Genomic DNA, 27,553 nt, shown 5'->3' on the forward strand with positions numbered 1-27,553 from the left:
GACCAGGCAAGACTTTCTGGAATAGTATTAATATTATGTCGCTCCAAAAACCGTTTCAGACCATTAAAGACCACTTAATGCACTAATGGTCCCCCAGTGGATCTGAAAAAATAAAAGCACCTCCAAAGACAGACATTTTTCTATCATGGCATTTGTTAAGCATTTACTATATTCCAGGCACTGTACTAAGCACTGGGGTAGATGCAAACTAATAAGATTGAACACAATCCATGTCCCTCATGGGGCTCACAGTCTTAATCGCCAGTTTACAGATGAGTTAACTGAGGCACAGAGAAGTGAAGTAACTCGCCCAGGGCCACATAGCAGACAAGTGGTGGAGCTGATATTAGAACCGAGCTCCTTCTGATCTGACTCCCTAGCCCATGATCTATATGGGCCCTGCTGCTTTTCGATTTATTCCCTCCTACCTAGTGAGATCTAGCTCACTGTACTGAGTCCTTATGCCAGGAAAAATCAGTCAATTTAATCAATCAATCATTGCTATTGGTTGAGTGCTTACTGTGTGCAGAAAACTGTACTAAGCACTTGGGAGAGTATAGTACAACGGAGTCAACAGACATGACCCCTTCTCACAAGGACCTTACAGTGTGGAGGGGGAGACCGACATTAAAATACGTTAGGGATCAGGTCAGTGGCAGAGTGTAAGAAGATGTACATAATTGCTGTCGTGCTGAAGTTGGGGTGACCATTAAGTGCTTAAGGGATACAGATCCAAGTCCAAAGGTGACACAGAGGGGAGAGCAGGGAAAGGAAGTGGGGACATAGGGAAGGCCTCTGGAGGCAATATGATTTTAGGAGGGTTTTGAAGATGGGGTGTTGAACGTGAAGCAGGAGGGAGTTCCCCATCTTACGTCAACAAGTAATTATCAGTCTCCCCAGGCTGGGCATCCTCTGAAGTTTACGCTTAGGTTTGGGAGCCTTTCAGAAAGCCTTAGCACCCCACTCCTTCACCCCGTTCCTGGATTCTCCAGCACTGGGTTGCTCGGAAAGAGAAGACCCTTGTCATCATGCCCTGGATGACCAGTGGACAGGAAGGCTTCCACCAGACTCCCCCTCCATTACCCTGCTGTCTTCCTCCTTTAATGCTGAGCTGAGCTGTAGAACCAGGCCATGGGGAGGAAAGGGGTTGATCACCCCACCCTCCAATTCTCTGTCTCCTCTTCCTCTCATAGGAAGCCAGCTCTCTCTCTCTCCCGCCGCCTTCCTCTCCTCCCTCCTCTCTCACACCTCATGCACGTTGCTGAAGGCCAGGTCCCTGCAAACCTCTGGGTCAGGGGTGAACAGCTAAAGTGGGTCATGCTTCGCGGACCCAGCCGTGGCCCGGAATGAGCATTGATTGGTATGAGGGAATGAGCTGATTGAGTGTTTTAAAGCTAATGGTAGAGAGTTTCTGGTTGATGTGGATGTGGATGGGCAGGCGCTGGAGGTTCTTGAGGAGTGGGGAAATATGGACTGAACCTTTCTATAGAAAAATGATCTAGGCAGCGGTGAGAGACAGGAGGCAGGAAGTTCAGCAAGGAGGCTGACCTTCAGTCAAAGTGGGATAAGTGGTTGGACCAAAACAGAAGCAGTTTGGATGGAGGGGACAGGACAGATTTTAGTGATTTTTGTGAAGGTAGAGCTGGCAGGATTTGGTGGCAAATTGGATATGTGGTTGAAAATGACTCGACGGTCGAGTTTTGCAAAGAGGAGAGGATTAGTTTGAGGGGTGTGTGTGTGTGTGTGTGTGTGTGTGTGTGCAAGCGAGTTTAGGGTTAATGAGACGCACCCCAAGAAGAAGAAATCATCTGGAGATAGGACAGGCTAGAATTTGGGCAGGCATTGATGGAGGAGAAAGAAAGTGGGGGAGAGGGCAGCCTTTGAGCTAAGAAATACACCAGTGAGAATGATGCCTGAGGCAGGGGTTATTCTTCCTGCTGAAAACAGGATGGATTCAAAGGAGATGGGAGGCCAGCGGGAACAGGCCACTGGGGCTTAGTCACAGTGATGGCTGTTGGGAGACTAAGTATTTGGGGTGCCAGGGTGTTGGAGAGAGAGTGGGAGGGGTCAGAGGGTACTCTGGGGCCCTGGCAGGATAGTGACAGGGAATAAGCACTGTTTTCAACATGCTTCATTTTAGTTGGCTGTGAGGTCACCGAGTGGAGGTGCCCTGGAGAAATTTGAGTCTGGAGCAAGTGGGGAGACCAGGGCTAGAGTGTAAGATGGGAGTTCTCCCTAGCAGGATGAAAATCCCTAGCAGGTGAGCTCCTTGGGGGAGGAAGTATAGTTAGTGCTTAGCAAATACTATTCCCAAAAGGGTGTGGGCCACAGAGAGGGAGACGATTTGGGGACCAGTCTTGGAGAGGTATAATTCTTGGCTTAGTTGGGGTCTGGCACTCTGATAATGTCTCTTGGGGGCACTTGTTCTCAGTCATCTCATCCCCTAAATCTTCCCCCCTCGATTCCTCCTTGCCTCCATCAATTCCCTGAAGAATAAAGTCCCAATAGCATCTGCAGGCAACATAATAATAGTAATAATAATAATGATGGTACTTGTTAAGCACTTACTATGTGTCAAGCACTGTTCTAAGCTCTGGGGTAGATACAAGGTAATAGGTTGTCCCATGTGGAGCTCACAGTCTTAATCCCCACTTTACAGATGAGGGAACAGAGGCCCAGAATAGTGAAGTGACTTGCCCGAAGTTACACAGCTGACAAGTGGCGGAGCCAGGATTAGAACCTGTGACCTCTGACTCCCAAGCCCGGGCTCTTTCCGCTAAGCCACGCTGCTTCCCCTGCAGCTTGCCCTAAATCGTTGGTGTCTATGGGGCTGGATCCTGCACCCCTCTGGGGATGAGGTCCCCTAATTTGATAAACAGTGACTGGCTAGATTCTAGGTTTATCGGGGGTCCCGGGGTCTCCCTCCTTCTGGCTTGTCCTGAGGATCAGGGGGATGATCTTATATGTGCAGCAGGCCATCTGGTCACCTCAGTCTGGACCAGAGCTGCTCCCTTGCCTAGACTCATGCTGGTCAATAAATAGACAGCTGGAGTCTAGTTCCAGATCTGCCATTGGACTGCTGGGAGACTATGTTTAAACTCGTGGTTTTCTAATCTGTAAAATGGAGATATTAATAGTATCTGGTCAGGGTGGGCTACTTTGGATCTCCACAGGAATTCTGTCTTGAGGCCAGAGGCCCCTCAGGGCTCACTCAGAGCAAGAAACTTGTTCCCAATGGGATGCGGGGGACCAGAAGGAGAGTGAGAAGGTAGAAAAGCCTTTAAGAATGATTGGCAGAAGAAAGACAAACTGTGTCACAGAAAGAGGCAAAAAGTGGTCTCTTCTTTATTTTTAAAACATGGTAGGTTGTTCCTCCCTTCTGGGATTAAAATAAAAACAACTTTGTTTCTACTCTGCCCAGGGTGCCTGTTTACCCGGGACTTTAGTCTTCCTTTAGAATAGGGCGGTCAGAGGCCAGGTGGCCATTTATCGTTCTCTCTAGTTCCGGCTAGAGGGATGAATCTCCTTTGTGGGAGACCATGTAGTCTTGGATTCAGGAGCCCTAGAGTCTCACCCCAGCTCAGCCACTTGCCTGCTGTGCAACCTGGGATAAGTCATTTAACCTCTCTGGTCCTCAGGTTCTCCATCTGTAAAATGGGAGTACCTACCTCTCCCTACCTCATGGAGATGTAGTAAGTACAGATTGAGATCACTGATATGACAGAGTATTGGCAAAGGCCAAGGTACAAATTAAAGGGATTAATAATAATCATAATGATGGTGTTTAAGTGCTTACTATGTGCCAAGCACTGTTCTAAGCGCTGGGGTAGATACAGGATAAACAGGTTGTCCCAAGTGGGGCTCACAGTCTTAATCCCCATTTTACAGATGAGGTAACGGAGGCACAGAGAAGTGAAGTGGCTTTACTGTCACTGGGGAGGCAACATGACCTAGTGGAAAAAGCCCAGGCCTGGAAATCAGAGGACCGGGATCCTAATCCCGGCCCTGTCATTTGCCAGGTATGTGACCTCAGGCAAGTGTCTTTACTTCTGTGCCTCAATTTCCTCATCTGTAAATGGGGGTAAAAGGACAGTAACTGTGTCTTACCTGATTAACTTTAATCATCCCGCTACTGAGTACAGGGCTTGGTACATAGGAATCATTTAGCAAATACAATTATTGTCATTAGTAGTAGCTGCCTTTGGAGAAATTATTGAACATCTGGAGAATGTCCCAGGGCTGGACAAGCGCTTAGTACAGTGCTCTGCACACAGTAAGTGCTCAATAAATACTACTGAATGAATGGATGATGGTCTTAGAGATGATTTGATTTCGTGAATAGGTGGACTATCCTTTATTTCCTCTTCCTGACCTGTTCGTTCCAAAAGGTCTTTCGAGAGATGATGCATCTTTGCCCTGTTTTGGCGCTCTGTCCATCTCACTGCAGGAGAGGGAAGACTGGAGAAGCCAGTCTGCAGCAAGAATCCCTTAATCTCCAAACCAAAATGTAGCCTGTCCCTATCCTTCGAAGCTTTTCCGGGCTAACGTCTCCCCGTCTAGACCATAAGCTCCCGGTGAGCAGGAACTTTCTACCAACTCTGTTGTATTTTCCCGAGTGCACAGTACAGGGTTCTGCATACAGTAATTGCTCAGTAAATACCATTGTTTGATGAATATTGGGAGAGGCAAGCCAAATCAACACCAGTTAGTAGCAGTAATAGTAATGGTATTTATTAAGTGCCCGCTGTCTGCACTGAACTAGGCACTAGGCAGAAATGTACTGGTGGAAGCTCTACAGGGCCCCTAGTTCTCAAAGAGCTCACAATATAAGAATAAGGGAGGGGAAAGGAGGTGTACAACAGACATGAAAGGAAGGGTGATGCAATAAGAACAACATAAAAGACAAGGGCAACCAATATGTACCCCCCCCCAAAAAAAAAGGGTTCGGCATTGTGACCAGAGGAGCGGCACTTTTGGCTTCTTGAGACTCACAGTTCTGCAATCAATCGGTCGTATTTATTGAGTGCTTACCGTGTGCAGAGCCCTGCTTTAAGCACTTGAGAGAGTACAATAGAATTAGTAGGCATGATACTTGCCCTCAAGGACCTTATGGTCTAGTAAGGGAGACAGACACTAAAATGTAGCAAAATAAATGATAATCCCTGTCTTTTCCTCTTTTCTCCTGGCCTTCCCTGCCTTGACTTGGGCCCCAAAACTCTTTCCAAGAACAAAGTGAATCACTTGGAACAAGTCCTAGTGAGGGAAAGAGGGCAGGTGAGAGAAGTCAGAGGGGAGCGGGGGATGGGAATGGGCCACTGTCACCAGACCAAGAGTTGACAGGAGAGCAGGCAGCTGTGAAGAGAAGAGCAGAGGCAAGCAGAGAGATGAAAAGTGACAGATGAAAGGAATCAGTCAATCGGTGGGATTTCTTGAGTGCCTACTGAGTACAGAACACTGTACTAAGTGCTTGGGAGAGAACAATACATCAGAGTTGGTGTATATGTTCCCTAGCCACAACAATCTCAACATCTAGAGAGGACAGAGACATTAATATAAATAAATGTTGTGCTGTGGGGATGAGGGTGGGGTGAATATGGTGCTAGTTGTACACACCCAGACTCAAATGCGTAGACAAAACAGAAGGAGCCGGATAAAAGAGGGCTTAAATGGGGAAGACCTCTAAGAAGAGACCTTAATAAGGCTTAGAAGGTGAGGAGAGTTTTGGTCTTGTGTATAGGGCCCGGGAGGGAGTTCCAGACCAGAGGGAGGATGTGGGAGAGGGGTCGGCAGTGAGATAGACAAGATTGGGGCACAGTGAGTAAGCTAGTGCTAGAGGAGCGGAGTGTGTGGCCTGGGCTGTGGTAGCAGATTGGAACGGGAAAGGCGATTGAGTGCTTTAAAGTCAATGGTAAGGAGTTTCATTCATTCATTCAATAGTATTTATTGAGCGCTTACTATGTGCAGAGCACTGTACTAAGCGCTTGGAATGTACAGATCGGCAACAGATAGAGACAGTCCCTGCCCTTTGACGGGCTCACAGTCTGATCGGGGGAGACGGGCAGACAAGAACAATGGCAATAAATAGAGTCAAGGGGAAGAGCATCTCATAAAAACAATGGCAACAAAATAGAATCAGGGGGATGTACATCTCATTAAACAAAATAAACAAAATGGGATGATGAAGATATATACAGTTGAGCGGACGAGTACAGTGCTGAGGGGGTGGGACGGGAGAGGGGGAGGAGGAGAGGGAAAGGGGGGAGAAGAGGGTTTAGCTGCGGAGAGGTGAAGGGGGGGGTAGAGGGAAAAAGGGGGGAGCTCAATCTGGGAAGGCCTCTTGGAGGAGGTGAGCTTTAAGGAGTTTCTGTTTGATCCCAAAGTGGATGGGCAACCACTTGCGGAATCAGGTGAAGAAAGTGAACTGGGAAGGAGGGAGGGCAAGAAAATGGAGGGAGAACCGTAGACAGTGTAATAGGCGTGGACCAGAAATCCCCAGGCCGCTCCCGTCCCAGCCCCTGCTAGGAGCCTGGCCTGGCCAAGGTTAGGCTTCTGCATTAGCCTCCTTACTAGTCTGCCAGTCCCCGTCCTCTCCCCACTTCAGTGTCTGCTGAACGGAGCATCTTTCTGAGTGCTCTGTCCCCATTTCTCCGCTGCTCGTATCCCCTACTGGCTCCCCGTGTCTCTGCACATCAAATGAAAACTCATAATCTGCTTTAAGACTCTCCACTGGACAGCCCCACCGTACCAGTCTGCTGCCTTCATCCGCTATTCTCCAGTTCACTGCCTCTGTGCCTTCCAAGCACTCCACTCAAGTCCATACTTCACCCTGCTGCCCAGATCATTTTTCCACAAAACCATTCAGTCCATGTTTCCCCACTCCTTCAAAATCTCCTGTGGTTGCCCATCTTCCTTGGCATCAAACAGAAACTCCTTACTTTGGGCTTTTAAGTAGTCGATCACTTTGCCCCCTCCTATTTAACCTCGCTGATTTCCTACTACAACCAATCCTGCTCATTTCATTACCCTAATGCCGGCCTACTTACTCACTGTACCTCGATTTCGTTTATCTCACTGTCGACCCCTTGCCTACATCCTCCTTCTGGCCTAGAACTCTCTCCCCCTTCATATCCTATAAGCCACTACTCTCCCCATCTTCAAAGCCTTATTAAAATCATATCTCCTCCAAGAAGCCTTCCCTACTAAGCCTTCATTTCTCCAGCTCCCTTTTTTTACTGCATTGCCTACACACTTAGATTTGTACCCTTTTAATCACTTGATATTCACCCCACCCTCAGCCCCTCAGCATTTACATACAAAGCTGTAATTTCTTTTAGTGTCTTTTTCCTGCTGTAGACTGAAGGCTCCTTAAGGGCAGGGAATATGTTTAACAACTCTGTTGTACTGTACTCACACTAGGTGCCCCGTGCAGTGCTCTGGAGCAGGTGCTCAGTACAGTGAGCCTCTAGATTATAAGGTCCCTTTGAGGCAGGTATTGATTCAGCAATGATTATCCTGTACTTTCCCCAGTGCTTAGCCTAGTGCTTCACACATAGTATAAATGGCTCATCTCTCCTTCTACATCTGTCACCAGTCCCCTCTACCACTTTTTATTTTTAGATTGTGAGCCCTCTGAGGGACAGGGACCATGGCTAATTCCTAACTGCATATTCTTCCTAACGCTTAGTACACTATTCTGTACACAGTAATCATTTGATCAGTACTACTAGTACTACTGCTACTCCCGCACCCTGCTTCCAGGAGGCACCAGAGGAACCAACTTTTCATTTTGAGCCCAGAGGCACAAGGTGAGGTTGGGATTTTAGGGGGATGAGGACTGAGAGGAGGCAGGCTGCAAAGGGCTCCGAGATCAGAAAACACCTTTGTGGGGCTTTGCAGCCTTGGATGACAATTTTCAGATCTTGTCAGAGCCCTGAATATTCACAAAACTGTCGGGGCCATTACCTGTTGATGGCTCTGCCGGTATCTCTGCTAGACACCCAGAATTGTGGTCTGTTCAGTACAGTCTTTTGCCCCTAGTACGTGCTCACTACAGTGCTCTGCACATCATCGGTGCTTAGTACAGTGCTCTACGTGTAGGTGCTCAGTACAGTGCTCCTCACATAGGTACATAGGACAGTAGTCTGAATTCAGTAGGCACTCAGTACAGTGCTCTGCCCGCAGTGGATATTCAGCTCAGGGCCTTGCCCACAATAGGCATTTAATACAGTGCTCAGCACATACATAATATGCACCCTCGTGGACATGATGGTGATTTTGATAGCCACCCGGAGTGAAAACCTCAATCATTTAGCTAATTAAGTTGTAGGTGTAAAAGAATAATTGTCTTCTCTACTGAAATGTGGTCATCCACTCCTCCTGACAGACTTCTCTGTTAGGTGGTTGTTGAGATCTTGCTACATACCTGTGTGGAAAAGTGACTGCTGAAACACCAAGTCGCTGGAACATGTGGTGATGTGTGGACTTTCTGAGGAGAAAGTTCAGAGGCAGGGAGAAGAGGGAATGAGAATCCCCTCGATCAGCGGCGCCTAGTGGATTGAGCATGGGCCTGGAAGTCAGAAGGACCTGGGTTCTAATCCGGCCTCCACCAATTGCCTGCTGTGTGACCTTGGGCAAGGCACTTCTCTGGGTTTCTGTTACCTCATTTGTAAAATAGGGATTAAGACTGAGAGCCCCATACGGACATGGACTGAGTCCAACCTGATTAGCTTGCATCTACCCCAGCCTAGTACAGTGCCTTGCACATAGTAAGGACTTAAAAAATACCATTAAAAAAAAAAAGGAAAGACACCCTGTTCTCCTAGGTGTATTTTCCCATGTATTCATAAGCATTCAAATAAATCTCACTGATTAATTGATTGATTGAGCCCTTGTAACCTGGCGCATAGACCTCTGCCCTCTTCTGTTGATCTTCCTCCTGGTAAGTGAAGTGTGAAATGCCACCCCTCGCCTTTGCATTGTACAGGCTATATGTGCTGAGCACCAGACTTGTCGATAGCTCAAGTCATCTGGGGAGAGTGCGTGGAATTGACGGGCATATCTACACTGGACTCAGGGAACTGAATAGAAGGGGGATGCCTGGTGCACACAGAATTGAAATGATGATTTGCAAATTAATCAATTAATGGTATTTATTGAGCACTTAGTCTGTGCAGAGAACTGTACTAAAAATTCATTAGAGCAGCAGCATGGCCTAGGGGCAAGAGCACGGGCTTGGGAGTCAGAGGACGTGGTTTCTAATCCCGGCTCTGGCACTGGTCTGCTGTGTGACCTTGGGCAAGTCACTTAACTTCTCCTGTGCCTCAGTTACCTCATCTGTAAAATGGGGATTAAGACTGTGAGCCTCACGTGGGACAACCTGATTACCTTGCATATATCCCAGGGCTTAGAACAGTGCTTAACACATAGTGCTTAAAAATGCCATTATGAATATTATTATTGTTATTATTCATTTAATCATGTTTAGTAAGTGCTATGCGCAAAGCCCTGTACTAAACAATTGGGAGAGTACCATACAACAACAGACATATTCCCTGCTTAAAGTGAGTTCACAGTCTAGAGGGGGAGACAAACATTAATGTGAATAAATACATTACGGATATATAGAAATGTGCTGTGGAGATGGGAGGGAGGATGAATGGAGTAAGTCAGGATGACACAGAAGGGAGTGGAAGAAGAGGAGAGGAAGGCTTAGTCCGGGAAGGATACTTGGACAAAGGATCCGTGCCCTCAATAAGGTTTTGAAGTGAGGGAAAGCAATTATCCGATATGAGGAGGAAGGGCATTCCAGGCCAGAGGTAGGATGTAGGCGAGAGGTCGACTTCGAGATAGATGAGATGGAGGTACCGTGAGAAAGTTAGCATTAGAGGAACAAAGTGTGTGGGCTGGGTTATAGTAAGAGAGTAATGAGGCGAGATAGGAGGGGGCAAGGTGATTGAGTGCTTTAAAGCCGATGGAGAGGAGTTTCTGTTTCTGTTTGTGACGAGCCCTTAGGAGAGCGCAATACAATAGAGTCGGTAGTCACGATCCCTACGCACAAGGAGCTTACAGTCTAAAGGTGAACCAAGGGACCTGTATATATGTCGGGTTTGGAGCTGATATATGCAGCATTAATCAGAGATATACAGAGCGCTTGCAAGTGTTTGCACAGTGTCCTTGGATCTCTGTAGTGTCTATGATACTGGGGTTGGTCTATGATGATGGGTTCAGGGGAGTTGACTTTAGTGAGATCTGAACTGTTGGACATGTATACCCAGTGTGCTTGCGACTGTATACAAGATTGAATACAGGTGCTTGAAACCGGACAAACTTTGAATTAGACTAGATTAGACTGTAAGCCCGTCAAAGGGCAGGGACTGTCTCTATCTGTTGCCCACTTGTACGTTCCAAGCGCTTAGTACAGTGCTCTGCACATAGTAAGCGCTCAATAAATACTATTAATGAATGAATGAATGAATGAATGAATGAATGAATGAATGAATCCATCTCCGGGGTGAGCTCTGATTCAGGCAGAATCCAACCACAAAGGGAGGTGGTGAAGCCTCCCCAGGGAGAGCATCTTTTGGTTAGTATGGTTGGTTCTGCCTAGAGGGAGGAGTACCCAATGGTGAACTTCATGGGTAGTGAGTCTTTGGAGCGGTGAGCATTGTTGTCTGGCTTGAAGCTGCCCTTCCAAATGACTCAGGGAGCCCCACTTAGCTGTCATTAGCCCCGCCGGATTTTTTCTGGGGCTCAGGCACCAGGATGGGAGCCCTGTCCTTTTCCAGCTCAATTGGCCATTACCAGGGTTGTTCTTTGCGAGGAAGTGGGGGTCCAGGGAGGAGTCTCTCTGAGGCATTCTGCAGCTGAAAATAGCGGCAAGTTCAGGAGGGTTTGGAGGGAACCCTGGGTGAATGGTCCTGGCTGGGTCCGAAGGGAAAATGAGGGCTAGGAGTTATGGAAGGGTCATCCCTAGCCATGAAAGCTGGTGTCCAAACAATCAATTGTCCAGGGGGGTAACTGTGCACAGTTACCGTCCCTCCGGGCATTCTGGCACCGCTGTCGGGGGCAGGACACTGGGCTGCTGGTCTATGGGATCAAAAGTCCAGATGGCATTTCAGGTCTGGTGGACAATGGGCAAGTCCTTTTTTCCTCCCCTTCTCCTTTTCCTCAACTGGAAAGCAGCGAGAACCAAATTGGTGAAGCAGCGTGGCCTTGTGGATAAATCAAGGGTTTGGGAGTCAGAAGGACCTGAATACTAATCCCTGCTCCATCACTTGTCTGCTGGGTGATATTGGGCAAGTCACTTTACTTATCTGTGCCTCAGTGACCTTCCATGTAAAATGGGGATTAAGACTGTGTCTCCATGTGGGACATGGACTGTGTCCAACCTGATTAGCTTGTATCCACCCCAGCGCTTAGTACAGCCCCTGGCGCAAAGTAAGCACTTAACAAATACCATAAAAAAAAATCCACCCACCTCTCAGGCTTCTTGGGACAGATAATTTTTATAGCTCTTTTTACTTTATCTTTATGAGTGTTGCTGCTATCGTTGTTGATTTGACCCAGGGAATGGTTCCCTGCCCATGTAGAGAAGAGAGGAGGTGTGGGAAATGGCCAGAGTTGCCTCAAGTGTGACAAATACTTTGGTGTGTGGTTGTACAAGGGGTAATCACACATCCCCTTGCTCATTTGCCCACCGCACCCTCCCCCCTCTTCCCGTCCCCCCCAACACCCATGGATTTCTCAAGACAAAGGGGATGAAGGAAGAGACTTTTTTAGGCTGGAGTGAATGGGACATGTGTAGATGTTGAGAAATCTTGACGAGGCAGACAGAAAGAATCTCCATTCTTCCTCCTCTCCCTTTTCTAATTTGGGGGAGTCCTGTCCACTGTGGAAGCCACCTTGTATTACCTGACAGTGAGCACAGGGGCCAGGTGAGAGAGTTTGGTTGACTTAGTGTGAACCAACATCTGCAAGGCCAAGTGAAGCTCTTGTTCTTGCTTGGAGACAAACCTTTCCGTTCTTAACCATCAGTGCCTGAACAGTGCTCCCCCCAAATGACCGGAAAAGGGGAATCTTCATGGACTTCGGGTGCATGAGCCATTCGGCATGGCACCGTCAACCCCTGGACACAACCTCACAGTCGACAACAACTCCCAGGGTTGGGTGGAGGCCCTCAGATGGGTCCGTAGATGTGGGTTTGCCCACTTCCAATTTGGGGATCCCCAAAGGTCACGGCCCCCGGGATCCATCCGCTATTAGCAGTTACTCCTGCTGGATCGTGTCCCAGATGGGCAGGCCCCGAGCCATTTGACTCCAAGCAGACCCAACTGCCACTTTCAGAGCAGCAGCTCTGGCCACCAGGGGGTGGGCGCAGCCCAGTTGGGGGGGGGGGGTCACCACTTTCAATCAATAAAGGCATTTGAGTGCCTACTGTGTGCAAATAATAATAATAATGTTGGTATTTGTTAAGCGCTTACTATGTGCAGAGCACTGTTCTAATCGCTGGGGTAGATACAGGGTCATCAGGTTGTCCCATGTGAGGCTCACAGTTAATCCCCATTTTACAGATGAGGTAACTGAGGCACAGAGAAGTTAAGTGACTTGCCCACACTCACACAGCTGACATTGGCAGGGCCGGGATTCGAACCCACGACCTCTGACGCCCAAGCCGGGGCTCTTTCCACTAAGCACTGTTCTAAGCACTTGGGAGAGTACAGTACATTCCCTCCAGTTCCAGGTGGAAAAAGAGAGACACAGCCTCTCACTCTCTCTCTCTCTCTCTCTCTCTCTCTCTCTTCACTATCATGCTGTTCCCAACCTGACCCTGTGGCCAAACCTCTGCTTCCCACCAGTCCAGGAAAGCAAAAACCATCTAGGTCTCTGTTGAGAGGTTGGAGGTTTTGGTGTGGAAAGACAATTAGTTGGGTACTTATAATTTTTTTAAGCTCTTACCGGGTGATAAGCTTTGGGATCAATGCAACAGCTGAGAAGGAATAGGATTGATATTTACAGAATCTTTGGGAAGCAGTGTAGCCTAGTGGAAAGAGCATGGGTCTGGAAGTCAGAAGATCTGAGTTCTAGTCTCAGCTCTGCCACTTGTCTGTTGTGCATGTAACCTTGAGCAAGGCACTTCACTTCTCTGTGTCTCTTACCTCATCTGTGAAATGGCAAGTATGACTGTAAAATGGGGAGTCGGACATGGACTCTGTCTATCCTGATGAGCTTCTGTCCACCCTAGTGCTTAGTTTAGTGTCTGGTACATAGTAAGCATTTAACCTCTACCATTTTTTAAAAAAGTCATCGAGTGTGGACGGGGCAAATCTGAAATTATCGTCTGCCAAATTCAGTAGGACAGAACAAGGGGGCTCATGTTGAAACTTGAATGTGGGAGGTTTAAGCGGCGTGGCTCAGTGGAAAGAGCACGGGCTTGGGAGTCAGAGGTCATAGGTTCGAATCCCAGCTCTGCCACTTGTCAGCTGTGTGACTGTGGGCAAGTGACATAACTTCTCTGTGCCTCAGTTCCCTCATCTGTAAAATGGGGATGAAGACTGTGAGCCTCACGTGGGACAACCTGATTACCCTGTATCTACCCCAGCGCTTAGAACAGTGCTCTGCACGTAGTAAGCGCTTAGCAAATACCAACATATTATTAAAACAAACTAAAGGAAGCACTCCTTTACCCAGTGGGAGTGTAACTATATTATTGTTATGATTATTGTTGTATTTTCAAGTGCTCGTTATGAGCCAAGCAGTGGGGTAGATGTAAGATTTCAGATCGGACATAGTCCCTGTCCCTCGTGAAGTTCACCGTCTAAGTAGAAGGGACAACAAGAGTTGAATTCTCCTTTTACCAAAGGGTAAGCTGTGGCCCAGAGAAGTGAAATGATTTTCTCAGGCCCAAACAGCTGGCCAGTAGCAGAGCCGTGATTAGAACTCAGATGTCCTCGTTCCCAGGACTGGCCTTTTTCCACTAAGCCAAGTGGCCTCCTATTATAGAGTTTGGTGTATGGCATCTGTTTCCAGAGGAAAACGTGCAGGTAGGTGATAGCAGTTTCCGGAGGGGTTTGGGTAATGATAATAATCATAATTGTGGTATTCTTTAAGCACTTACTATGTTTCAAGCACTGTTCTAAACTGTGATATAGCTACGGATGAGCTGTTTATGCCGGATCCCGGGAGGGGAAGACAGGGAAGGGGAAGGGAGCAGTAGGGATGGCAGATGGCACAGCACCACAAACCGTGAGGATGGATCTCTGGGGTAGCAAACTGCACCCAGGTCCACCCAAGATCCTGGTGCCCCAGTTGGAGATGGAGTCCTAGGTTTCCCGGATCATGGGGCTGATGCAGTAATGGCAGTACTCTTTGTCTTAAGTCCTCAGTTTTCATGTACGGTTGCTATTATCTTTTTACACTTTTCTGCAGTTAAATTGTGACTACTCAGTTGGGCTTATTGAGCGCCTGGTACAAAAGTGACAGGAAGCAGCGTGGCTCAGTGGAAAGAGCACGGGCTTGGGAGGCAGAGGTCATGGGTTCTAATCCTAGCTCCACCACTTGTCAGCTCTGTGACTTTGGGCAAGTCACTTAACTTCTCTGTGCCTTAGTTACCTCATCTGTAAAATGGGGATGAAAGCTGTGAGCCCCACCTAGCCAAGCTGTGACCACCTTGTGTTCCCCACCCACATGAAGAACAGTGCCTTGCACATAGTAAGTGCTTAACAAATGCCATCATTATTATTTCTCCCTCATAATGGTGTTTTAGATTTCTTTGAGAAGACAAGCAGCTTGGCGTAGTGGATATATCATGGGCCTGGGAATCAGAAGGGCCTGGGTTCTATTCCTGGCTCTCCCACGTGTCTGTTAGGTGACCTTGGGCAAGTCACTTGTCTTCTCTGTGCCTCCATTACCGCATCTGGAAAATGAGGATGAAAACCGTGAGCCCCCTTGGGACATGGTCTGAGTCCAACCCGATTAGCTTGTATCTACCCCAGTGCTCAGTACAGTGCCTGGCACATAGTAAGTGCTTAACCATTAAAAAAAGAGAGATCATGGCCCCAGATCCACAGTGGCCACCCCTCAGGCTGTTAGTTCAGTGCGATCCATCTGGCAGCATGCTAACTGTCTTCAAAGCCAGTCACGAGGGTGCAGGTTTGATGTACTGTGCACGGACGGGGAAATGGACCTTTTCGTTCTGCATTGTTGAATTCCAAAGAGCTGTATATTAACCCATCTGTCTCCTGCCTTTGTATTGCAGTACCTCCTAGAGATGAAAAGCTTAATCCTTCCCCCAGAACACATCCTGAAGCGAGGAGACAGTGAAGCAATAGCGTACGCCTTCTTTCATCTTCAGCACTGGAAGAGAGTGGAGGGCGCTTTGAACCTTTTACATTGTACGTGGGAAGGCAGTAAGTGTTTTCTTTTTATTCCTTGGAAACAATTTACGAGCATCAAAAGTGAAGACAACAGTCAAGGGGTGTCAGGCTGAGGGCAGGCATGAAGAGCAAAAATTTGCATGTAAAGAGCTACTTTCATCCCCTCTTGAGCCCCTCCTCAGAGACTTCATTAATTAAATCCTACCAGAACCTCCTAAGGTGTTGTGACAGACCTGTTACCACTGATGGATTAAACCAAGTTTGTCACATGGTTTGTTCTGCCATCAGCCTTGCACCCCAATTCCCTCCGCACCTTTATTTCTGGGCTACAATGCTTGTTTGCCACACACCACTGTTGTTCTTCCACCTCTCCCCTTGGGTTCCCGGATCCCCCTCCAGTGCGTCTTCCTCAAAGACAACCACGTTCCAGACAGTCCAGTCCTGAGGAGCATCCAGTCCAGCTGACCTCTGGTGGACAGGGTGACCCCCACCTTTGGTGTCTGGACCCCCTCATCACTGGAGACCGGCTGGGTCTTTGGGATGGGGTCACGTATGCAATGTAATATATGACTGGGACCCCCACCCACGACATCCCCTCCAATGACTCCAGGCCGCTTCCAGCCCCGGGACGGACAGCGACATAGTCCAGGAGTGAAGTTGTCCGGGCGGCCTCCGTCATTCTGCCCGCAAATTGTGTCTGGGCGCAAAGCTGCAGACTGCCTATCTGCACTGCCAGGACTTGGCCACGGCATCCTGGTTTTCAGTGGGTCCACTGGGACTGGAGGTCGCCATTTCCAGAAAGCTGAAAGCTATTCCAGTCGTGGGACTTCTGTCATCTCACCATCCCACGGTCTTAGTTGAAAGATGGGGTGCAGATTTCCACTGACATCTGAATGTCCGTTGGGGTGGGGCAGCATCAGTTTTTCCCACCAGTCCTATCAGCAGAGTTGGCAACAGAAGAGTGTTTCCTGTTACATCTCCGCTGGCATCTGAGGTCAGCGCACTGGCCACGGGGCCTCGTTCAGCAGTGGCGTTCTACCAGACGGTCCGCTTGGAAGAGGTTGGCCCCCGGGACCTCATTTGCTGTGGAGCGCTGAGCCCTGACACCTCCCTCTGCCGGGCCGGTCCAGGGAGTCGGGTCCGCCTGCACTGTGCCGTCGCTAACCCCGGCCCCACACGGAACCCCCAGGGCAGCTGCGGTCGGGGTGGTTGCCCACAGAATGGACCCATTTCATTTACTGACAGTTGGATTGTGCAGGCCACCATCTCAAGCTCTCAAATGAGGTAGAGTACCCAGTCCCAGCCTGAAACCTAGCTACCCAGATGGGTTTTTAATCGTTTCACCTGTGCTCCTCCATTAATGATACTCCCACTTTAAACAGGAAATGGGGATTTGGGATCTTAAAAATCTTTTCACGAGCCACACTTACCACCCTCAGCGCCCACCTAATTGGTATTCCCAGTTGGACGATCCCATCCTTCTCTGCCCTAGGGCACCTCTTTGTCCCCGACTGCTTTCAGGCCCGATTTTGTGCTTCTTCTCCCCGCTCTCCCCTATAAACCAAGCACCCCAGAGCATATCTAGAAGCCTTTCTCTCCCTCTGACTGTCACTAGCAACCGGAGACTGCAAGCTGTGCGCTGGCTCTGTCTCTCTTCTCTGTGTAATATTAATAGCGATTATGGGCTTTGTTAAGCACTTACTATGTCCAAGCACTGTACTAAGTGCAGCGGTTGATGCAAGGTGATCAGTCCCTGTTCCATATGGGGCTCACTCTGTAGGTAGGAGAGAGTAGGATGTAATCCCCATTTTACAGATGAGGAAACTTGATCATAGAGAAGTGAAGTTGAAGCCCAAGGTTGCACAGCAGGCCGAGGGGCGAAGCGGGGCTTAGAATGCTGCTTGAGAAGCAGAGAATGGCGTGGTCGTCTCATGTGACTCTGGGGCCTATGAGGGACCCCCGAACTTATCTCTGGGATAATCATAGACTGGATTCTGCCGCCTAGATCCATTGATGTCTTTCGTGTCCTCGGTCCTCCTCTATATTCTCTTCCTCCCTCCTTCTCCCTACCCGTCGTGCTGTCCCCGACAGCGTGTCTAGTGCAGGCACCGACCTCGTCCTGGGAACCCCAGAGTTAAAGAAGCTGCCGATCCCCGCCGCAGTGCTCGGGTCGTGTTCGGGTAAGCATCTGGCCCAGTGCGGCTCCAGGGCAGAACGTTTATCTGCCCCTCTGCGGCCGACCTGAAGGAGGGCGCAGTGCTTCACAAGGACCACTTGATGGCGCTTTTTGACATCTCTAGGCCCTGGCCGGGGAGATTTGCTCTTTCCCACTGACGCCGGGACCACCGTCCTTTACAGAGATAAAGCCAGTTGCCTTCCTAGGAAGACCGATACCCTTGGTGAGACATTTGCCCATCGGACTGGTTCCTGTTGCAGGTGAAAGGATACCCTATTTAGACACGGGGCCTGCGGGGCTTCCATTCAGAAGGAGGTCCCCTCGCCCCGACCGGTGCTGAGCAAACGGCTCTTGAGGCCGGAGGGGGTGGCGACACTCCACAAACGGTTCTACGCCACAGTTTTCCCAAGCGTTTAATCCGCGCCTACGCCTCCCCCCCCCCGCAGTTACACAATCTGCCGTTCCTCGGAGTGTGGAGGGGAAAAAAATGCTTTATTTACAGAGAATTTTACGCTCTGTTTTTACAACTTAACTTGCTTTATGAAGCAGCTGCCACCTTATCTGAATTATACCCTTTTTAAACAACCCGGCTCTGGTTACCCTCACACACACCAGCACCGGTTGGGTGGGAGCCGGAATAAAAAGTTGGCACGTTGGCGGGGAAGGCCTGTTTGGAACAGGTTTAGATGAAATCCGTCTCATGCCCGTGCGGGAACCTATTTGAACCTGTTTCCAAATGGGCCACCCCGTGAAACACCCGGTTGCTTCCACTGATCACAGAGGAGGCACTGATATCTGGGCCAGAATTCAATTGTGTTGATTTAAAGAGGTTCTTTCTAGTGCTTTGAGCAAGGAAACCCCATTAATTGCTCAGTAAGTTATAATATTATCGAGTTAGTACTGGGTGGGTATGGGTGCTCGGAAGGGTACAGTTAAAACAGTTAAAACGAAAGAGAAGAAACAAGTCCCGGTGGATAGAGCACGGGCCTGGAAGTCACAAGACCTGGGTTCTAATTCCGACTCTGCCTCTTTTCTGCTTTTTGACCTTGGGCGAGACACTTAACTTCTCTGTGCCTGTTACCTCATCTCTTAAGGGGGGATTAAGACCGTGAGCCCCATGTGGAACAAGGACTGTGTCCAGCTTGATTGGCTTATATCTACCCCAGTGCTTTGTACAGTGCCTGGCATATGGAAAGCACTTAAAAAATACCATTACAAAAATAATACCCATCCCTACTCTCAAGGTGCTTATAGTCTGCTGGAGTTTAAAGGTGTATGCTGTGGTGTTGGCTTCTCCTCAGGCCAAGAAGCTGAAGTGAGTTGAAGTATTTAGTCTTTTTCTACTCTACTTTTCCTTTGGCTATGATGGGGGATCTTAATCACTCGCTTCTCAAGGACGGGTTGAAGATTCATCAAGTACCATGTGCGACTCCTTCTTAATGGGAGGAGAAGCCGGTTGACTCTGCTGAGTGGCAGTGGTTTAGAGAGGGGTCTTCCCCCACGGATACCATGTGGAATGACCCGTTGAGACCCTGAATGAAATTCTGACTCCACTCTTTTCTTCTTCCCGGCTCCAAAAGCAAGCACGTCAGTGGAGAATGAGAACTTAGGAGGGTCTGCTTGGTCCAGAGGAGAAGAGACCCGACGGACTCCAGTTCTTAATTAAGGGCGAGACTTTTCCGTACATTTAAAAGTCAAAGGCCGGGACTGGGATAAAAGTTCTAGGCTGGTGGTGGTCGTGTGCTCAGCCCCAGCCTAATGCCTCTACATAAGGCTTCCGTTCTTTCCCCTTAACAGTTCCCCCTTCATTTCCCCACCCATGTTGACGGAGTTGACTCCTTGGCGAAAACACCTCCCTAGTGACGGTGAAGTGTGCCACCTGTAAAGCATGCCACCTCCAGCTCGTTCCTGGGGTAACTTCCAATGAGTCGTTAAACCGGCTCTATCCCTCCAGTCTGGAATCTGGGTAGTGCAGTCTTTCTGAACAGGAATACTGAGACAAGATCCAAGAGTCAGTCATTCGTATTTATTGTGCAGAGCATTGTATTAAGCACTTGGGAGAGTACAATATAACAGTAATAATGATGGCATTTGTTAAGCACCTACTTTGTACCGAGCACTGTTCTAAGTGTCGGGTAATCAGGTTGTCCCATGTGGGCCTCACAGTCGTAATCCCCGTTTTACAGATGAGGTCACTGAGGCCCAGAGAAGTTAATTGACTTGCCCAAAGTCACCCAACTGACAAGTGGCAGGGCCGGGATTAGAACCCACGACCTCTGACTCCCAAGCCCGAGCTCTTTCCACTAAACCACGCTTCTTCCCCTAACAATAAGCAGACACGTTCTCTGCCCACAATGAGTTTACCGTGAGGTCTTTCTTTGTTGGGCACAGAGCAGAGGCTGGGGAGTAGTAGCCTCTTGATGCCTAGATACCATAGTATTTACTAATACGGGACCATAACATAGTTCTTCTTGGTAGAAAGTGATTTTTTTTCATTTCCTTAGGCCCCACAATGCCAGCACAACCGGAAGTGCAACTGATGTTAAATCTGCATTTCCCGATTTTGCACATCTGAGTTCTCTGAAAACAAATCTTGTGTTGGCAAGGGTCGTGGTCTTGATTATGATGTGATGTGCTTGACTACAAAACCGATCTACAAGGGTGACCTTTTTCCCAGATACAGCATATCCAGGATTATTTACACACATCCTCCACCCTTCCCCGCCCTCCCCAAATTGGCCTGGCCCAGAACTCACTCAGCCACAACTGTGGCGTTTGGAGCCTTTCGGGAAGGAGGGCGATCCATTGTGGAAAGGTTACATGCCTTTCCAATGAAAGAGGTTCGGAAATGCAGAGTTAGGGCTGAATGTTTCAGCAGAACTTTGGATCCAGCCACCTTGGGCTCTGCAGAACCAATACCATCCACTGTTAACCCTCAGCACAACAGGGGTGGGTGAGGGAGAGAATTCCAGGCAGAAAGCGTTTTTTTTTTTTTCTTTTTGGCTCTTGTTTAGCATAGCCAAAAGTCTTAACATTATTTTATGGGCTTAATGCCTATGACAACTGACAAGAGAGATCATCAGGGCACTAGAAGAGCACTTAGAATCATGAGGGAAAAAAATATTTTTAATGCACAGTTGTATATAATAAATGTCTCCACCCGTCCCCCAAACAGATTAGAACACGAAAAAGGCTAACGAGATGCACAATTCCAATTTCTGTGCCAAGAAGAAAAGTTTGGCTTGTTTCACCGAAAAGACACCAGCAAACTGCTGGCTTTCTGTGGTTTAACCCACTCAGGACCCTGCATTCACATATTTAATTTTGAAATTGAGAGAAATGAATTGCTCCCTGCAGTGCAAGCCCAACTTCATGAGGGGATGAAATCTTACATGTAAATGTGTCCCGACCTTGAAAACAGAAGGTTTCGATCAGGCGCACACGAACAGATTCTTAATTACAGCAGCGGCGGTGTTAGTCAGAACTCACACACAGAAAACCCGGGTTTAAGACAAAGCCTCCTCTCTTAGATCCTTCACGGTTTTTCCGTTGCTCTTGTGCGGTATAAGCACCTTCTCATCGTGGGAAACTCTATTACAACCATTCCATATTTCAATTTAAATTTAAATCCATTGCTTCCGGATGGTGTTATATATCTCTATCTATATATATACATGTATGATATGATATGTATATCTTGTAAAAGTGACTTTGCAAGAATTTTTCAAGAGATTCCTCCCTCCTGGAGAGGTTTTAGTCCCTTTCAGTGGACTTAATGTTTTAGCAAATTGTTCAAAGAGGCCTGTCTTTTATGCTTTCCAGCCGGGCAGAAGTGAGCTTTGCTGGTGTGAAATAAAAAGGGTGTGTGTGTATGTCTGTGTGCGCATGCGCGTGCCTTGCATTTAAGAAGAACTGAGGCCTGGAGTGTTTTTAATATTTTAATCTCTGTTTAAGAGGTTTCTGTTTCTAGAGGAAAATTGATAACATTTTTTACCTCAGCAAACTGCCAGGAGACTGGCTTTCTTCTAATCCCGAGTTTAGAGTGATTTATATTCTCTGTGGCAAGGTACGGTAACCTCAGTGTGATACCACTGTGGTGAGGATTGACTGCATTCCAAATGCTGGAATCACATACATAATGTTTTTATTTTTAAATAATATTCAGACACCAGAATAAATACCATATGTTGACCGAGGCTGGTTACAATGAAACCTTGTCATCCTGTGTGGAGGAGAACATTCTGGGGTCCCCTTATTACTGTTTGAAATAAGTATGCGGAAGATAAATATGTCCACTGACAGCATTTTGAGGCGGGTTGGGTAATTATGCTGTTTAGGATGGACCGCAATTGCTTTAAATGGCGTATCTGAAAATAGAAACAATTGAAGATGACCGTGACCATCCCTCCTCCGTGTCCCGAAAGAGAGATCCAGGAGAACGTCGACTTGCTATCGAGACTGTCTCTCCTGGCTATGTCGGAGTCTGCATTTTCTATCTACGGGTTACAGTATTTATAGGACAGATGTGGAGGGGAAAAATGACCTCAAGGAGCACTGTTCATAGGAACAGTGAGACTAACATGTTGATGACATCGGAACAGTGAGAGTAACATATGCGATAATGGAAAAGGATAGATTGATTGGAAAGCTGTAATTCAGTCAAGAATTTGAATGTTATCGTAAGGCACAAGAGCATAATTCAGGTGGTCTGACATCACCGGAATACAGATAATCAATCTCTCTCCAGATCTATTATTTTTTACATGCTATGGGAGCTTTAAAAGTTATATAAACTTGGGGGAAAATTTCGAGGGCGGGAGGGGTGAAAATCATACTTCTGGGTCAGTATTTCTTGAGTCCACCCAGCCAAAAGTCTGGTCCACTTTGAGAAAGTGCGTTGAAATCATTTTTGCGTTTAAGCAGGGCCCAAGCCCATTCGAGATGACTTGGGTCAGGAAATGGCCCAGGAAGCTCAGAGTTCAGCTTACAGAGATCGGCTTGATGGGCCCCGGGTTTCATCCCTAACAATTCCCTCCCTCTGCTCTCCCTGTCCTCCCTATGTGATGCATCTTCGGGGCCCATGGTGTGCCAGGATCCCTAAGTCCTGCCTATCCCGGAGCTGCATCCAGCTGTGGTCGCCCATACCCAGAGGCGGCTCCGCAGCTGGCGCTTCCCAAGACCCGGAGCCAGCGTGATGACCATCCATCCGACCCGCCTCACGCCCGTTTGTCGGGGTCTCTTTTCAGCTTTCAGGATGATTCCCTACCCGTTGGAGAAAGGGCACCTGTTTTACCCGTATCCGATCTGCACGGAAACAGCGGACAGGGAGCTGCTTCCATGTAAGTCTTCCCCCTCTTCCGCGTGCTTTCCCAGGCTGCTGACTGTCAGTGGCATCTGTCTTCCTCGAGGCCGGTTTTCTGATGATCAGGGAGCGGTCAGTTAGTGGGTCCTTGTCTGGGCGAGCATCCCATCACTGGTGTCGCCACACCATCTGGTGCTTTTCCTGGCAGCGGTTCGAATCTCTCCAACCCGGCCCTGCAAAGTTAGGTTAGCTGGCTTGGCTCAGTCGAAGGATGCTGTTGCTAATTTGGTCTTGTAGAAGGCAAGACAGTCCAGAGTCTACAGGCAGTGGTGGTGCTAAGACACACGCTATGATGGTCAGACTCCTAGCTGATGATAGTTCTTGGGTCCAAGGGCAATGTAAACTGACCCACGAGGCCGGTTCTCTTTGGGGGCTCAGATCTGAACCCCACAGATGGGTGGAGGGGAGCAGAGACATGCCAGACCCACTCCCTGATCAGTCAGTAAATCAATCAATGGTAGGCACTGAGCACTTACTCTGTGCACAGCGCTTGGGAGAGGACAGTACAATAGAGGTGGTCCCTGACCTTTCCCCAAGCACCGACATGACTCTTGCCCCCTTAGAGGACCATGTCACTCGGTTTCGAGCAGACTCGTAGCTGAGTTGGTTGGGCAAACTCCCACCACTTGGGCAGAGTTTCCTGAGAAGCTTCAGACGATTGGTGGTATTCTTTTGTGATATCATGGGGGGGCGGGGGTAGGGGGGACGGCTAGGGCCAGACCAGAGATGTTCCTATTCCCTTCCACCCCACCTTCTAGAAACGGGCAAAAAGAGCAGCTTCCCATCAATGGGTCACCAGGAAAATGACCAGCTGCCCTTGGGAAGGGTCCAGTTTGTGCCTGGAATGATTCCTCTTGCTGTGGAGCAGTGGGTAAAATTGGCCGACGTCTCTTGGAGACCCCCAGCAGGCTAGGTGTCCCCAGAGGCGCCCTGCGCTAGGCCACACCTGCCCAAAGGCAACGCCAGGGCAGCCCCTCCAGCGGCCAGCACTCCTTCCCTGTTGGGTCAAGGCGGGAGGCGAACGTTGAGTGAATAGGCAGCGGCCCGATGCAGAGGTGCCACACCCCTCCCGACAAGGGGTCAAGGGCGGGTGAGATGGTTCGGGAGGCCATCCCGCCAGCCCAAGGGATTCCCACGTGCATCAAACTGATTCACGGACTGATTTAACTAACACTCACACAGCACTTCTCGTGGGCGCAGCAAGGGCAGAAACGAATGAAAGACAGACCCTGCCCTGTAGCACCTTCCAAGCAAACTCTGCGATGACCCAGACCACATGTGGAAAATATTAGTTGTGAGTTTAGTGTATTACAACATTGTTTTGACAAACTGGGCTAACTAGTTATTATCCAATCGATTTGGGTAAGCTGTGTACAAGTCACAATTTAAAAGACTCCGTATGTGGCTCTGGGTCAGAACGTTTTTTCGCTCTCTCCGATATCAGGCTTAGGACTTTTGGCTAAGCTCTCACTCCCCCACCCCTTTATAATCACCCTAATTATAACAACATCTCGTAAATATAACCCACAAAACGCTTTACGCTGTGGAACATTGCGCTGTGTGGGGAGAGTGTAAATTTTCCGACGTAGACGCTGTAGGGCCAGCTGCAAATCACCACGTAGCGTGTCTTAGGTGCAAAATGAGTTGCCGTCATCAGATCGAGGTAGCCAGGGTCTCGTTACCCGTGGCTGTGCTAACCCCCGGCCTGATGTGAAATCTAGGGAGACTGCAACTACACGGTCCAAACTGCTTGATTTTTCTCTCGAACGACTCCGTCTGACTCCAGGTTCCCCGCTACCTTAAGGAACCATTTTAATGGTCCCCTCTCGTGATCCCAGTGTCTTTGGATAGTTTGGCGGTAAATCCAGTGGTCCCGGACAGTGCCTGGCACATAGTAAGTGCTCAACGAATACCGTAATTACTATAAGGTTGACGAGGAGAGCTGCCCTTGGGGAAATGGGACTAATATAGAATGGGAAGATGGTGAAGTGGTAATGATTCTTTGAATTTGCACATGGCTTTTCAGCGATATCATTTCTCCACACCCCATCCCATTGAAATAGAGGGGACCAGGTGTGGTTAGCCCCATTCCACAGATTAGCTAACTGAGGCCTAGAGGGGGGATGTGATTTGCTCCATATCGTCCGGCATATTTCAGGACCCAGAGTCAACTCCGCTGTTCTGTCATTCTCAGCAATGTCACCTTTAACCTGTAGGATCAGTCTACCGGACCTCCAGAAAAAGCACCCTGCAAAGAGGATTTCTGGGGTGGTAATCGGATTTCTCTGAAAATGCTCATACTGACTGCTGGGGAATGTATCAGTGGGGATTTTTCTTTTGAAATGAGAACTGGCTTTTTTTGAGTGGCCTTGGAGCTTCCCTATAAGACGTCATTATCGCAAGTCCCTGGCCCGCTCGCCAGGAGTGGGAGCAATGAGCCAGACTTCAGCGACCGGCCCCATAGTCCTCTGACCTCGCCCTGCTCTCTGCCCCTGCCTCCAGGGGTAACTGTGCTATTCTTAGTGGGCATGAGTTCAGGGAGATGGGACGGGGGACTAGGGGAGGTAATCTGGACTGTCGCTCCAAAACAAGGCATCTGGAATTGGGAGTCATGGTTGGGCCACTGCCCCAGCCCCGACAGCACATAGTGGCCCTTAAGGGATGAAGGTCGGGGTAAGAGTTTCCACTCGTTGGTCGACTTCCTTAAAGCCACCAAAGTGGGAATGAATAACCTTCTCACTTGGACTGGGGGGCGAGGCTGAGTTTAGAATCGATCGATCAGTCGTATTTATGAGTGTTTACTGTGTGCAGAGCACTGTACTAAGCACTTGGGAGAATAAAACTGAGTTGGTAGACACTTACCCTGCCCACAGAGAGCTTAAATTCTAGAGGAAGCACCCCATATGCAATGGAACTGTGTTGTCCCACCTTTCCTCACCTCTCCCATGCAGTCAGTGGATGTGACTCTCCCAGCCAAGCACCACCCCATCTTGCTGATGGTCACCTCTGGCTCTGGAGGACTCTATTCCTTCAGCTCAAAGGGCTTCCAGGTCCAAGAGGGTCCCAGGACCAGTTGAAGTCTCATGTGCACGTTGAGGGGAAGAAGGGGCACTGGTCCTGGGCAGTGGCAGCTGGAATAGGACCAGAGATCAAAGTTCACCTCCTGCCTCCGCTGCCCACCTTTCTCCCTGGCCTCCAGAGGTGTTTTGAGATGAGGACTGAGTTAGAGTTAGGATCGGGTGAAGGATCTCCCCCAGAAACCCTTTCTACGGTGGACCCTACCTGGGTACATGCCCATTTTGTCCTGCAGACCGGCCACCGACAAGCCAGGCTGGAGGTTCTAGTCACCTCTTCCATAGATACGTCTCCACGTTCTGTTCGTTCCAGTGGCTCCTTTGGGATTATGCCTGGTGCCTTTTCAGTGTGGTCCTCGCCCCCTGGCAGTGTGGCACTGCCCCTCCTGGGCCTGAGGTGGGCAGGGCCCAAAGGAGAGCATCTCTAAACCCTCATTCTCCACCCCATCCCCCCGACCCCGCTCTGCACGCTTTTGTATTTGAAGACAACACCACTGATGGACATTTGCCTGTGAGTGTGACTGATAAGGTCAGTGCTTGACCCACAGTCCCAGCCACATTGTGCACACAAAAAGGTCATCCTTTGTGCCATTGCCATGTTTGGAATTTGTGGAGCCAGGTGCACTTTCTCCTGAAAGGTAGTAGGGTGACAGTAGGGCAGGTATTACAACAATTATTACAATTAAGAGGATCAACGGCTCAACAAAGACAGAAAGAGAAAAGAGGAGAATTCACTGAGTACTTGGCTACCCACTGCCCCTTGCTCTTTGCTAGTTCCAGTCAATCAGTGGTGGTTATTGAGTGCTTATTGTGTGCAGAACACTGTACTAAGCACTTGGAATGGTACAATATAACAGAGTTGGTAGATGGGTTCCCTGCCCACAAGGAGCTTACATTCTAAGGGCCCCAGGACCCCGGAGCAACTGCCCATGTCATGTGGCTGTGTCAGTGACACTTGCCTTGGACAGGGGTGGAGACTGGCAGGAAGTGGGAGGTGGGGCTGTGGAAGCCAGGGAAACCCATCCGGATGGAAGGGGCGTGTCCCGGAGGGCTCGGGTCAGGTGACACCCACGGGCCAGTCCCCCCAGCAAGGCCGAAGCTCTTCTCGCTTCATGGTGGGGAAGGGAGCTCATCTGGCCCAGGCCAGGAACACTCCTACAGATGCTTCTTCATGCCCACTAATCTCCCCTCCCTATCTCCCCTACAGCTTTCCATGACGTTTCCGTTTACCCGAAGAAGGAGCTTCCTTTCTTCATCCTCTTCACCGCCGGGCTGTGTTCGTTCACGGCCATGCTGGCCCTGCTGACGCATCAGTTCCCCGAGCTCATGGGTGTCTTCGCGAAAGCCGTGAGTGCGCTCTCTCCCTCTCTCTTTCTCTCTTTCAGCCAGGGAATAGGATGGGAGGCCTGGGCCTCGGTTTCTAATCCGTGGGACAGGCAACCCCGCCTTCAGGCCGATGCCACTGCCACCCTCCGGGGAAAGGCCCGGGGCTCTGACTTGTCGAAGGAAAGCGAAGAAGGGACAGGCCAGTTGTTGGCTGGTCTGGGTGGAGGAAGCCAAGCCAAGTCTG

The 27,553-nt window shown here is 49.1% G+C and overlaps 1 protein-coding gene across 7 annotated transcripts in view; it reads left to right on the plus strand.

Annotated features, from left to right (window-relative positions):
• ST7 (suppression of tumorigenicity 7) overlaps nt 1-27,553 on the plus strand; it is a 207,433-nt gene that overhangs the window by 174,510 nt on the left and 5,370 nt on the right. For 5 of the 7 annotated variants that reach the window (NM_001242741.1, XM_029072643.2, XM_039913196.1 and 2 more), the window contains 3 exons: nt 15,254-15,404; nt 22,794-22,886; nt 27,191-27,330. In NM_001242741.1, the coding sequence (NP_001229670.1) occupies nt 15,254-15,404; nt 22,794-22,886; nt 27,191-27,330 (384 nt within the window). Of the gene's footprint in view, nt 1-15,253; nt 15,405-22,793; nt 22,887-24,695; nt 24,804-27,190; nt 27,331-27,553 lie in introns of those variants that run through there. The other 2 variants (XM_039913195.1, XM_039913197.1) reach the window with 2 other exon arrangements.

Source organism: Ornithorhynchus anatinus, chromosome 10 (assembly GCF_004115215.2).
Source record: "Ornithorhynchus anatinus isolate Pmale09 chromosome 10, mOrnAna1.pri.v4, whole genome shotgun sequence".
In the NCBI taxonomy this organism is placed as follows: domain Eukaryota; kingdom Metazoa; phylum Chordata; class Mammalia; order Monotremata; family Ornithorhynchidae; genus Ornithorhynchus; species Ornithorhynchus anatinus.